General features: G+C 44.5%; 1 protein-coding gene across 1 annotated transcript; it reads left to right on the top strand.

Moving 5' to 3' along the window:
• Positions 1-516: 516 nt before the first annotated feature.
• Positions 517-10,113, top strand: LOC115409743 (major histocompatibility complex class I-related gene protein-like). Its single transcript, XM_030121017.1, has 6 exons — positions 517-613; positions 4,986-5,252; positions 6,405-6,683; positions 6,872-7,186; positions 8,778-8,860; positions 10,078-10,113. The coding sequence occupies exons 1-6, from the start codon at positions 535-537 to the stop codon at positions 10,111-10,113; spliced, it is 1,059 nt and encodes a 352-aa protein (XP_029976877.1). The 5' UTR covers positions 517-534.
• Positions 10,114-12,874: the final 2,761 nt, after the last annotated feature.

Here is a 12,874-nt window from a genome sequence, read left to right as displayed (position 1 = left end):
TAACGACATGAGCTGAAATATTCTGTCACAATCGTCTCAAATTTAGCTTCTGATTGTCTGAAGTGATCTTAAAATGCAGAATTCATCTAACATATGAACAATGTCAAATCCTAAATCATCACATGAACTTCCAACGTGATGCATTATTAAGATGAACTTTGATTTTATTACAGTATGAAAGAGGAGTGTTGAACATTGCATAAAGGCAGAGGTGTGGCGTGCCAACAGGCAAACCAGGCATTTGCCTGGGTCTCCAGCTTTTAGGGGGCCCCCGCTAGGTGCAAATTGTCTGCAAAAAAGCTATTTTTTTCAGTGTGCACAGATGGGGTGGGGGCCAGTTGAATTTCTTGCTTGGAGCCACCAAGAACCCTTGCCCCGCCACTGCATAAAGGCACTTTCATGTCAAGCAGTAACTCAAAGGTCAGGGTATAGGCTCACTTAGATCCCGGTTCACGCCTTGTTTTCCTCCTTTTGTTTTGAACTTTGCTTCTTCTGCTCAGACGCACAAACTTGGAGGAGCAGTGACTCGTCCAAATGGGAATAAAGTATGGATCGGTGACAATGAAGCTCCTCACGGTTCTCTTTCTGCTGGGAATCCCAGCTGCAGCTCCAGGTAGATTTCATATGCTTATCATATCTTCCTGGAGTTTTTCTTCCTTGCTCTGAAAATGTTTGAATCCTCGTTGGAAATTTGCTCTCATTTGAAGGCTCCGGTGTAGAAACTGTTGTATCCTGATGCAGTTTTTATATAAGACACCAAGACAGATTTGGATCAGAATGTGTTCCAGTTTTTATTCTAATTGTGGTCTCACTGTTCAGTCCTACTGAACAATCTCATGTTCTTTCCTCAATGCTCAGTGCCCTGCTCCTCCAGCAGCTCTGGAAAAGTTCTGGTACAGGCTATCCCAGGTGAAAAATAAATGCACTACATGTACTAAAGTTTAGCACACTGTTGTGTAGTCAAGTGTGTTTAAAATTAGTCAATTTGTAGAGTGCTATTTTGGAACAACTAATTGTGTACTGAGTATATTTAAATTGTAATGAAGTTGTGGTAAAGATCAACTTAAAGTGCATTTAGTGTACTTTTGTGTGCTAAAAACAACTTAAAGTATATTTATTATGCTTTAAATATAGGACTTTAATAATAATAATAATAATAATAATAATAATAATAATAATAATACATTTAATTTCACAGCGCCTTTCTAAACACTCAAGGACTCTTTACAATAAATTGAAAACAAAATACAAAAGGAAACAACAGACAACGAAACAATCAATCAATCAATCAATTTATTTTTGTATAGCCCAGTATCACAACAACAGTTGCCTCAGAGGGCTTCAAGATGTTACATTGGTCGGTAAAAGTAAAAACAGTGAATAAACACAAAAATTAAAAAGAAAGAGTGAAGTTACAGATGACAGGCAGATTCAAACAGATGAGTTTTGAGTCTAGATTTGAATTGAGGCAGAGAGTCGATGTTGCTGATGTCTGGAGGAGAGAGTTCCAGAGTGGAGGAGCAGAACAGCTGATTGCTCTGCTCCCCACGGTGCTGAGCTGGGCGGAGGGCACAGAGAGGTGGAGGGAGGAGGAAGATCTGAGGGGGTGGCAACGTGTAGGAGATCAGACAGATGGGGGGGGGGGATTGTGGATGGTTTCAGATGTAAGCATCCATACAATATATGGATTTGAATCTTCTGTAAAATTCAACAAAAGCACTTAAAAAGTTGAAACAAACACATTGAAACGGCAATTGTCTCAAACAGTGACCAAAACTTGATTTTTGAGTTTTATTTATTTTTTTAATTAAAACTTACGACCTTAATTCAGCTCCATAGACTTTGCTGCCACGAAGGTCTTTTAGCCCTGGTTCCCACACACTGTAACTGATGAATTTCCACAATTATTAACTGACAAATGAGAATGTCATGATCAGTATGCCGTTGGACCCACATGCAGAGGCCAGACCGGGGTAGATGTTTGAACAAGTTCATTGTAACAGGGGTGATCAAAGATGGCTGCTGCCTGGCGGCAGCGTCAAGCATTAGCTCAGTCTTGTCCCGACAGGTGAATCTCCTGAGCCTGCAGGTGAAGGGGGAAGCTGGAGCACGCAGGCCGGCTCTGAGACGAGCAACAGTTGTTAGAGGATGAGGTGCCTTACATGCTGCAGACCGTCTGGATTAGAGGCTTGAACATGGACTGCAGGTAGAGTGAACAGGACGTAGGCCTTGGAGATGCGAGGCAAGGCATGAAAAAAAAAAATCCCTTTTAGAGCTTGGCAAAGCAAGATAACAGATAACGATCCCACAGGGAACAGGTGGCAGAGAGAGGTTAATTTAGGCAGGCAGTCCCCAGGTGAATGCAATCAGCAATCAGACTGGCCCAAGGAGCCTGAGACTGCCCGCTAGCTGCCTGAACAGAATCCTGACAGAGAAACAAACTTACGAAGAATCCCTTTACCATCTGTGTTATCTCTGAGTGATCCATCCAGTATCCAGGTCTGCTTCATGAAGGCTCTTCTCCTGTGGATTTTGCTCTCTTTTGACCATCTGGCTTTTAGGAGTTCCTGCATCAGTTGGAGGGTTTAATCATGTCTTTATTATTATATCATAAAATATCACATCTCATTTGGTACTGAAACTTGCTGATCCCTTTGAAAAAACAAACCAGGGTTTGCCATATGCAGACCGATCTGTGGCCCAGCACCACAGAATCAACTCCAAGCACCACAAATTAATTCTGTTTCTTTCCCCAATGGGATTTTGAATTATGTTCCAATCGATGATCTCTGCATACCTTTTTGTCATTCATGCAGTGAGAGTCCCCCACCCACCCAACTCGCAACCCCCATGCTACTTGGTCTGTGGCAAATAGTACACACTGTGTAGATTTAACAATATCAGATTCAGGAACTGAAAACATTATGGAAGCAAATATTGACCAAAAATCTAATTAAAATGCATGAACTATAATGCTTTTTCATTTTAAGTTCATGGCTGCATTATGTGACTCATAATTATAATTAATAATAATGAATCATCCAAACTACATTTTAACTTTCATCTTCAAGACCGCTTGTTGTGTGACTTAAATTAAAACAAATATCATTTAACATTTGCTTTTCAAAACTTTCCCCAGCAATAAAGTATCAACATTCAATTCAAAATGTCAAACTTGAAAGTTAAAATACATTAGCCAAAATGCTTTTTCATTTTAAGGATATGGCCACATTATAGAACAGACTTTATTGATCTCACCAGGGAGAAATTATTGTCACAGAGGCTCGTAGGAACACAGGGGGGTGCAAAGGTGCAACCAGAGAATAAGATGAAGTGGTATAATAAAGTGTCCATGACTGCTTATGGGGGTTATAAAGTGACAATGATTGCAGGGTATTATAATATCCAGGGTTAATGCTCATACTCTACACAGTGGCGTTGTGCAGTCTGACAGCGGTGGGGCGGAACGATCTGCGGTGGCGCTCTTTCCTGCACTGAGGGTTTCTCAGTCGGCCACTGAAGGAGCTGCTGAGCTCCTCTACCGTCCGGTGCAGTGGGTCAGAGCTGTTGTCCGTAATGGTCGTGAGCTTGGCCAACATCCTCCTCTCCCCCACATCCTCCACAGAGGCCAGTGAACAGCCCAGGACAAAGCTGGCCCTCCTGACCAGCTTGTTGAGTCTCTTCCTGTCCCGCTCTGTGCTGCCCGGAGCCCAGCAGACGGCGGTGTAGTGGACAGCAGAGGCTACCACAGAGTCATGAAAGGTCCTGAGTAGAGGTCTGCTCACTCTGAAGGACCTCAATCTCCTCGGAAGGTGGAGGCAACTCTGGTTCTTCTTGTACAGAGCGCTGGTGTTGTGGGACCAGTCCAGTTTATTGTTGAGGTGAACACGGCACTTGAAACTGTCCACTTTCAATGTCCTCCCCCTGGATGTTCACCGGTGGGTGTGATAATGTCCTCCTCCTGATGTCGATCACCATCTCCTTCGTCTTACTGGTGTTCAAGCACATATGGTTGTTCTCACACCAGTCCACAAAGTCCATGATGAGCGACCGGTACTCCAGCTCGTTCCCCTCTGACACACAGCCGACAGCGGCAGAGTCGGCAGAGAACTCCTGGAGATGACAGCTGTCAATGTAGGTGAAATCCAAGACGTAGATGGGGAAGGGGAAAGGTGAGAGGACGGTGGCCTGGGGCCCCTGTGCTGCAGACGACCACCTCTGACTCCCAGCCGCGCAGCCTCATGTACTGTGGATGGTCAGTGAGGTAGTCGATGGTCCAGGCAGTGAGCTGTCCGTCCACTCCCGCGTCCTCCAGCTTCCCCCGCAGCAGAGCCAGCCTGATGGGGTTGAAGGCTCTCAAAATTAAGAATCAATCATCCAAACTGCATTTTAATGTTCATTCTTAGGTTGCACAATTTGTATCACAACTAAAAAGAGAAAAAGCAAAAGGATGGTTACTTTTTCGTTTTCATGTCCCCAATGCGAAAAGTGGACCAAAATTCAGACTTCTCAATCTGAGCAGCGCAGGAGAGGGATGTCACTGAACACGCTTCCCTGGGTCACAGTGATGCACACGCTGAATCCTGCAAAAGCAATACTTTTTTCCAACAATGTGACTCCATTTGATATTTAAATTCTTTATGGTCACAGCAGAACAAGATCAGCTTTTTACCTTCTCATCAATTATTCACAAATTAACGGTGGAACAGAGGTAATAGATGCACTTTGCTTGACATGTGACAAGGTTTAAAGCAAATAAAGTGCAAAGTTTCCATTTCAGAACTTTCAAAAAGAAAAAGAAGTTGTATCCAAATATAATTTATCATTTAAAATAGATACTTCAATCAAGGTGAAATAAAAAGTGAAAGAAAAACTTTGATTTTATTGAACATTTTGAGAAAAAAAGTGTCTTATTTGTGATTGTAATCAAATTTGAGAATAAATGTTCAGTGATTTAAAATCTGTACTTCATCTTTTTCTTACAGTGCTGCACTCTCGGAACGTTTTCTACACTTTAACATCTGGCTTACCAAACGTCACAGAGTTTGTGGCTGTTTATGTGGTTGATGGAGTTCAGATCATTCACTATGACAGCAACACAGAGAGAGCAGTGCCGAAACAAGACTGGGTGAACAACGTCACAGAAGATGACCCAGACTACTGGGAGGAGAGAACAGAGAGGATGATAGACAATCATTCATCCTTCAAAGCAATTGTTGAGTCTGGATTGCAGCGCTTAAACAGCACAGGAGGTTTGTTTAAACTTTCTCTTTTTTCCTGACACTGTCTTCAGTCACTGTTTGTAATCATGAGTTTTGTGTGGAGAAGCTGACAGATAGTAAATGTTGGTTTCAGATGACAGATTCAGTAGTTTATCAGATTGACTTCTTCAGTTCTCCAGCTCACATCCACATTCTGGATGAACCTGATCAGTGTGTTTCAGTTCTCTGAAAAACACTCTCATTTATTGTGCTCAATTATTGACACAATCAGCATAAACAACAAACGTTTTCCTCAGGCCAAATGTAAATAGTTTCTTCTGTTTCTCTTTTTCTTAACCACAAGTATGTTTTAGTTCCAAAGGTTGCTATAGAAATAATATAAAATGTATACATTTTCCATCGGAATCCATTCAGAAATGTGAGTTCTGCATAATGAATCTCAAACAGGCATTTCTTAGAGTGAACTTTTTTCAGTTTAAGAACATTTTAAAAACCACATTAAGATTTCAAATTTTAAAAAAGGAAAAATAAACTCGTAGGTCAATGATGCATCTGTTACATTGTTTTCATGGCTGTCAGGAGTCGCTTCATTTTAAAATGTAACTCTGGGTTGGAATTTGGGGCACAAAAAAAAAGATCTGTGTGATCGTTAGAGTCAGAGGGCTTTGTGTGTGTGTGTGTGTGTGTGTGTGTGTGTGTGTGTGTGTGTGTGTGTGTGTGTGTGTGTGTGTGTGTGTGTGTGTGTGTGTGTGTGTTCTCGTATTTCTATCCTTGTTGGGGCCAAATGTCCCCACAAGGATAGCAAAACGTGGAACGACGTGCCTTGTGGGGACCTATTTCCGGTCCTAAGTAGGAGAAACAGTGTTTTCTTGACCATGTTGTTGTTACTAAAAAAAGTAAAAGCGCAAAAACATTTCTTTAGGGTTAGGCTTTGTTGTGGTGTGGGTTAGGGTTTGGGTAAGGGTCAGGGTTAGGGGCTAGACATGAATGGGAGTCAATGGACGGTCCCCACAAGGATAGAAATACAAGACTGTGTGTGTGTGTGTGTGTGTGTGTGTGTGTGTGTGTGTGTGTGTGTGTGTGTGTGTGTGTGTGTGTGTGTGTTTGTTGGAAGACTCACATGACAGGTCAATGTTCTGGATGTGACTCTATTGAAATGAAGTCTCGCTTTCTGTCTCTCAGGTCGTCACGTTGTCCAGGGGAGTTTTGGCTGTGACTGGGATGAAGAAACTGATGAAGTCAACACATTTAATACATTTGGTTATGAGGGAGAAGATTTCATATCTTTAGACTTGAAGACCCAGACCTGGATCACTCTCAGTCAACAGGCTGTTGTCATCAAAGAAATGTTGGACGTTGACAAACCACGATTGACTTATTTTAAAAACTACCTTACTCATGAATGTCCTGATGGGCTGAAGAAGTTTCTGAACTATGGAAAGAGCTCTCTGATGAGAAAAGGTAAAATCACACCCCCTTCTGCAGTTTTGAACAACAAACAGATCTTCCTTAACACATTACTTCACATGGCTCATACATTCACAGTTGTACTGAATTCCATTCCAACTGCAGGACACGAGAGAGAATCAGTGATGTTTTCCAGGCGAGACTCTAATAAAGAGTGAGGTGTCTTCCTGCTTGTTCTCCAGATCTTCCCTCAGTGTCTCTCCTCCAGAAGACTCCCTCCTCTCCGGTCACCTGCCACGCTACAGGTTTCTACCCCGACAGAGCCCAGATGTTCTGGAAGAAAGACGAGGAGGAGCTCCATGAGGACGTGGTCAGAGGAGAGATCCTCCCCAACCATGACGGGAGCTTCCAGATGAGTGCTGATCTGAATCTTTCAGGGATCAAAGATGAAGACTGGGGGAGGTACAGCTGTGTGTTTCAGCTGGCTGGAGTTCAAGAGGATGTCATCACAACACTGGACAAACGTGTGATCCTGACTAACTGGCGCAGTGTTAAAGGTGAGAGACACATTAAATTAAATTTCTCACACTTTTTCACTTTCAAGGTCCTTTTTCAACCTGATTCTCTCCATTTATTTCATTGCAATTTGTTGTTGACACTGTGTTTCATCAAAAAGTTTGATTTTTGAGTCAAGGTTTAATATATTGTCGTTATTTTCCTCCCTGATAAAAGATCCTCAGCTGTGTTTAACTGTGCTGTTCATATTTGAACCTTCACATGGTGGATGGAACATTTGGAGTATTTCCACTGACTGAAGCAGCTTCTGAAACATTGAGGACTCAAAGAGTCTTTTTTTTCTTATTATTCATACATTTTGTTCATGATATTAAGATATTTGACATTCGAAATGTAAAGTAGCACATATTTTAAACCTTTACATATAAATTAAACCTGTCTTTTATGTTGCATTAATCTGCTGAAATGCATGCAGCAAAGAAAACAAACAATGGCTGATTTCGTGTTTCACCAGAGACATCAAATATGACTGTGAATAGAAAGAAAACAAGCTGACATTGTTTATCTGCAGGGTTTCCCACTGCTGCTGTTGTTGTTGGACTGCTCCTCCTGACAGGCTGCATCACTGGACTCTTCCTCATCTGGAGAAGAAAGAGTCACGGTAAAGAAGAAACCTTAATTTCCTCATGAATAGATTTTCAGAGAGACCTGACCTCTGAAGTCAGGGCCGGCTGTAGGCATAGGCGGCCGCCTCGGATGCCACGTCCTGGGGGTGGCGCCGCGGTTGCACAAGGGGCGCCACGACGCTCTGTGTTCCATGTGCCCTGTGACGCACCGCGCTCCTCGGTGCTGCTCGGCACTGATCGGTATCATCCGGCATCGCTCCTCAGCACCCCCTCCCCCCCCCCACAGGGGTGCTTGTCTCAGGCTCGTCTGCAGTCATGAGTTGTCAGAGTGACACATACCTTTTTTTTCATTTATGTAATTTATTTCAAGCTAAATAAAGCATCTAGAATACAAAACACCATCATATAACCAAAGCCAAAAATACAAACACTTTAAAGAGAAATCAGAAAACATGCAGATCAAATGTTTAATTTTTTTTTTTTTTTTTTTTTTTTTTTTGTAAGAAAGAAAAGAAGAAAATGTATTTAATCCCAGCCCAAAATCTTCATCAGGAACATAGATTTACGTTTGTGAGGTCGTTCATTGTGTTTTATTTTGAAACTTCTGGTGTAACTTCCTGTCTGGTGCTTTCTGTGCGACAGTGAATTTACGATGTTTAGAAGCGGCAGCGCAGAAAATAGAATTGAAACGAATCACCAGCGCCACGGCGTGTGCCGGCGCTTCTGAAACGCAGCGCAGTGCGTCACTTTCGCGTCCGGTGAAAATTGCGGGTAAGACGTCACTTGCTAGGAATGAGGTAGGTGCGGACACGGCCGAGATAACACCAGCAGTGTCATTCAGCAGAAGGTCAGAAGACAAGATTGGTGCAATAAGCAGGGGATAAGCAGGGAAGGGGGCGTACGCCGCCTTCACAGCAGATGCAAAATCCCCAGGCTAATAACGCAGCTGAAGCCACATACTGGAGAGGGAACGACCAAATGGTCTCTTCCTTCCGCCCTCCTCTAGACGCCATCTGCCGGGAAAAGTTGTCTTTGCCAGATACGGCACAGCTGACACCAACAGTGCCGCTCAGTGGGTCAGAAGATAAGGTTGGTGCGATAAGCTGAGGGAAGGAGGCATACGCCGCCTACACAGCAGACCCTTGACGGCAGGGCCAACAAGGTCTAAGCTATGGTCATCAGAGGGAGGGGCGGCACAGCAGTGCCCTCTTCCTCCTGCCCTCTCGCCAGAGGCACAATGGGCCGAGAGGGCACGACCACCTCCTTTGCCCATCATGGGGTGTGTTGGTCCAAACCGCGTCACTCAAATACAGGATCGGTGCCAAGAAGTCGGGGGGAGGGCAGAACTTGGCCTCCACCTGCAAAGGCTACAGCCCAACACTAGTCATGCCGCTAATGGCAGCTGGCACCAATAAGCTGGGCAAAGGGCGCAACAGACTTCCTCGGTCACGGGGCCCCAAGCGGACAGACAGTGTCACTTGCCAGGCAGGATTAGAATCAATAAGCGGGAGAAGGGGCATCAATGTGGCCTTAAAAAACAACAGGCCAAGCTAACACCAACCACATGACTAACAGCCATGGTTGGCTTCGATCAACTTGGGGGGGGGGAAAACGTTGTCCTAAACGGCAACCAAAGGTTACACCGACCATGTGCCAACGGTTGGCCCAATACCTATAAGTCAAGAGAAAGAGCGGATGAACAGCGCCTCCTTCGGCAGTGGCTAAGACAAACACTTAGCTGTGTCGCGAAACAACCAGGCTAGTCACCCATAAGGCTGGAGAAAAACAAGCACAAATGGTGCCTCCACCGAAGGCAGCCCAGCTACACTAGCCACATACCAGCCAGAGTAGATACCGATAAGCCGGAAAGAGAGCGGCCTACAAGTCATGGTTAAGCCAACACGAGCCCCTTTGCTATCAACCAGGGTCATGCTGATAAGCCAAGCGAGGAGTGTACGAGTGGCTCTTCCACCGCAGCGGCTGAGCTAACACAAAGCGTGTTGCCAAAAGCCACGGGTGGCACACCCACAAGCCGGGGAAGGCAGTGTGCAGATGCAGCCTCCCGACAGGGGGAGATCCGGTTCACTCCTGAGAGCAGAGTAGCCGAGCTAGTCTACAGCTACCGAACTACCAGTACAACCAAGCCGACAAAGCTGGGTTGAAAAGTGGGCATAGCGGTAAGCTGATTGAAGAAATGCCGCCTGCACAGTAGATGCCGTACTACCAAGCCCATAAGCGCAAGCTGGGGCTGTGCTCGAAAGAGGGGACAGTCACTCGGCAGCACCCTCTCTGTTGTGCCCTCGTAGCGGCACCAGCCCAGAAGAGACAGCAGCATGCAGTAAGCCAAGGGAAGGAGGTGTGCGCCACTAGCACAACCAACCTCAATCATCGGCTATTAGCGCATCTAAAGCTACATCCAGGAGAGGCATGCAGGCAGCAGGTCAGAAAAACAGAAATGCGGTATGACGAGGGAATGCTTCTCTCTTCTGATGTCATAAGAGCGCTACCCGCTCTGAGCGGTGGGTGTCCACAACATGCCAGAACAACGGTAGTGTGATAAGCTGGGGGAACAAGGCATATGCCACCGAGACAGCCACAGTCATACTACCAAGCCCGTGAGTACCTGCTGAGGTAATGCACGGGAGAGGGGACAACTGCTCCACGGCCCCCTCTCCCTGGTGTGCGTACACCACCTGCACAGTGAACACAGAGGCTAGAAGCTCAGCTAAGGCCAAGTCCAAGACAGGGAAGAGGCTCAGCAGCCCCCTCTTTCTCCTGTCCCCGTAGTAGCACCACCTGTCGGGTGTGGGGGTACGTGCAACAGGTCAGAAAAAAAGAAATGTAACAGCCAGTTGAGAGGAGGCTATGTCTCCTGCACAGCAAACACAGATCACTGTCAAGCAGCTCAGCTACAAGTGGAAGAAGGAGCATGGCGGCTCCCTTGTCCTGCTGCTCATGGTGGTGCCACCCGCTGAAAGCGCAAGCTGCGCCACAGAGCCATAAACTCCCGCCCAAGCACCAACCTCCGCTCATAAAACATAAAGATAATGCAGAAGTGTAAAAAAGCTGTAATTCCGGAGTAATTCCAGCAGGGGGCGATGATGCTGCTTTCAAAAAGAGCCCCGGTCTCATTGGAACCCATTCAAAAATACCGATTTTCAGAGTGCAAATAAACATATAAAGCGCCTGGTTTCAGAACAGGTTCTGGTCTCTATCATTAGTTTATATAACCGTGCTGGCTTCACCAGATTCTGATTTACACATAAATCATCTGTTGATTTTACCGTATTGGCCCGAAAATAAGACGATGTTTTTTTCCAGAAATTGTATCCTCAAAAGTGGGGTCGTGTTATAATCGCGGACTTACGGTAGCTGGTCAATACGCATCCCTGCTGCTAGATGGAGCCAAAGTATCACTGACCAGAGAGCGCGTGGAGTGATGAAATGAGATCAAATGATCTGATGAAAAATGGCGGATCATCTGGAACAAAGGGCTGAACGCTGGACAACTGAGCAAACAACAGAGGCGAAGTTATGATACCAACTTTAAACTAATGGTGATCAACGCAGCAGAGTCATCAAACAACTGCCAAGCCGCCAAGAGATATGGTGTAGCAGAGTGCCTCGTTCGATATTGGAGAGCGCAGAAAAAAAAGAGAAAAGCTTTCCGTGCTCCCAATAGCGGACGCTTCAGAGAGATTAGAACGGTGAGTGAATATGTCACTGAAAAACGGAAAGACGGAATGTCCACCACCAGAGCCGGGATTCAGCTAAAGGCACTGGAAAGTTATTTGCATCATTTATGCAGTTTTGACCCCTTGAGGTTCTTATTTGTTGCTTATTGTTTCTTATTTTGAGAATGAGAATTTTTTTTTTTTATTCAATACTGTTGTATGTATGTTGTATGTAATGTAATATTTTTTTCATTTTGTGTGTCGTGAAATGTTATCTCAGTTGTGAGTTTTTGAGTTTATAATAATTGCATAATAAAAAGTTGTTTTATGAGTGACCTTATATTCTTCAGCATTTTTTTTTTTTTCACAAAATGATCTTTGAAAAATAGGGGTCGTGTTATAATCGGAGTCGTCTTATATTCGGGCCAATACGGTATATTACGAGTTAAAGTTTTGCATAAATCGCCATATTACAGGGCCTCCTTTGTCCACGTGATATGGTCAAGTGACGGCTAGACCAATCACATTTACATCCGGTTTCAAATATTCAATGTGGAGACGTCCTGCTGGACTCGCTCAAGTCTTCAGAATAGCGGTTGGGAACGCAATGGGTGACGTCATGAAAGGTCTATCCATTTATTTACAATCTATGCTCCCGCCAGAGCCTTGCTCAGGTGAGGGGGCGGCCAGTGGCAGCATTTGTTCAATCATTTGTGTGTGTGTGTGTGTGTGTGTGTGTGTGTGTGTGTGTGTGTGTGTGTGTTTTAACTGTTTAATTCACATATAATAATGATTACATACCAACAATGAAAAGAATTCTACAAAACCAGAATGGTAGAGAACAGCACACACCAGCAATGGTATGAGAAACAACATCTTAAAGGGGCTGTATCATGCTTTTTTAGCTAGTCCAAACCCTAGAAATGGCTCTAACATGGTAATAGTTTATTTTTGGCGCAAAGCAAAAGTCATTTTGTGTGAAATAAAAGATTTTCTGGGGCTAATTCTGAAACCCGGAAGAGAAAATGCTCAGTTTCACTGAAAATCCCGCCTCTCCCCCTGTGGACTTTGACTGACAGCGTAGTTCAACCAATCAGCGCTTCGTTAACGTCTCTAAGGGTTAGCTTTAGCTCTTTAGCTCTTGCTTCTCTAAACGGAAATACACGCGAAAACATCTTTTTGTTGTGTCAGACTGTGTGGGTAATTGTCCTTAAAGATGAAAGACGACGGAGAGGAAAATGCTGCAACTCAGCTGGCTTTATTCGTAGCAGCACAAAAAACACAGGAACACCGTCTGCTATCTGCAGACCCGACTGACTCGTCGTTTTCATAAAACCCTCCACAGGCCACGTACAGTAAACAGTGCCATCTAGAGTATTGGCGTCAACAGTGCACATCATTTATACACAAACTCTTTTCAACACCACAC

Source organism: Salarias fasciatus, chromosome 22 (assembly GCF_902148845.1).
Source record: "Salarias fasciatus chromosome 22, fSalaFa1.1, whole genome shotgun sequence".
NCBI lineage: Eukaryota > Metazoa > Chordata > Actinopteri > Blenniiformes > Blenniidae > Salarias > Salarias fasciatus.
Note: the sequence above shows the minus strand (reverse complement) of the source record. Positions and strands in the feature narration are given on the sequence as shown.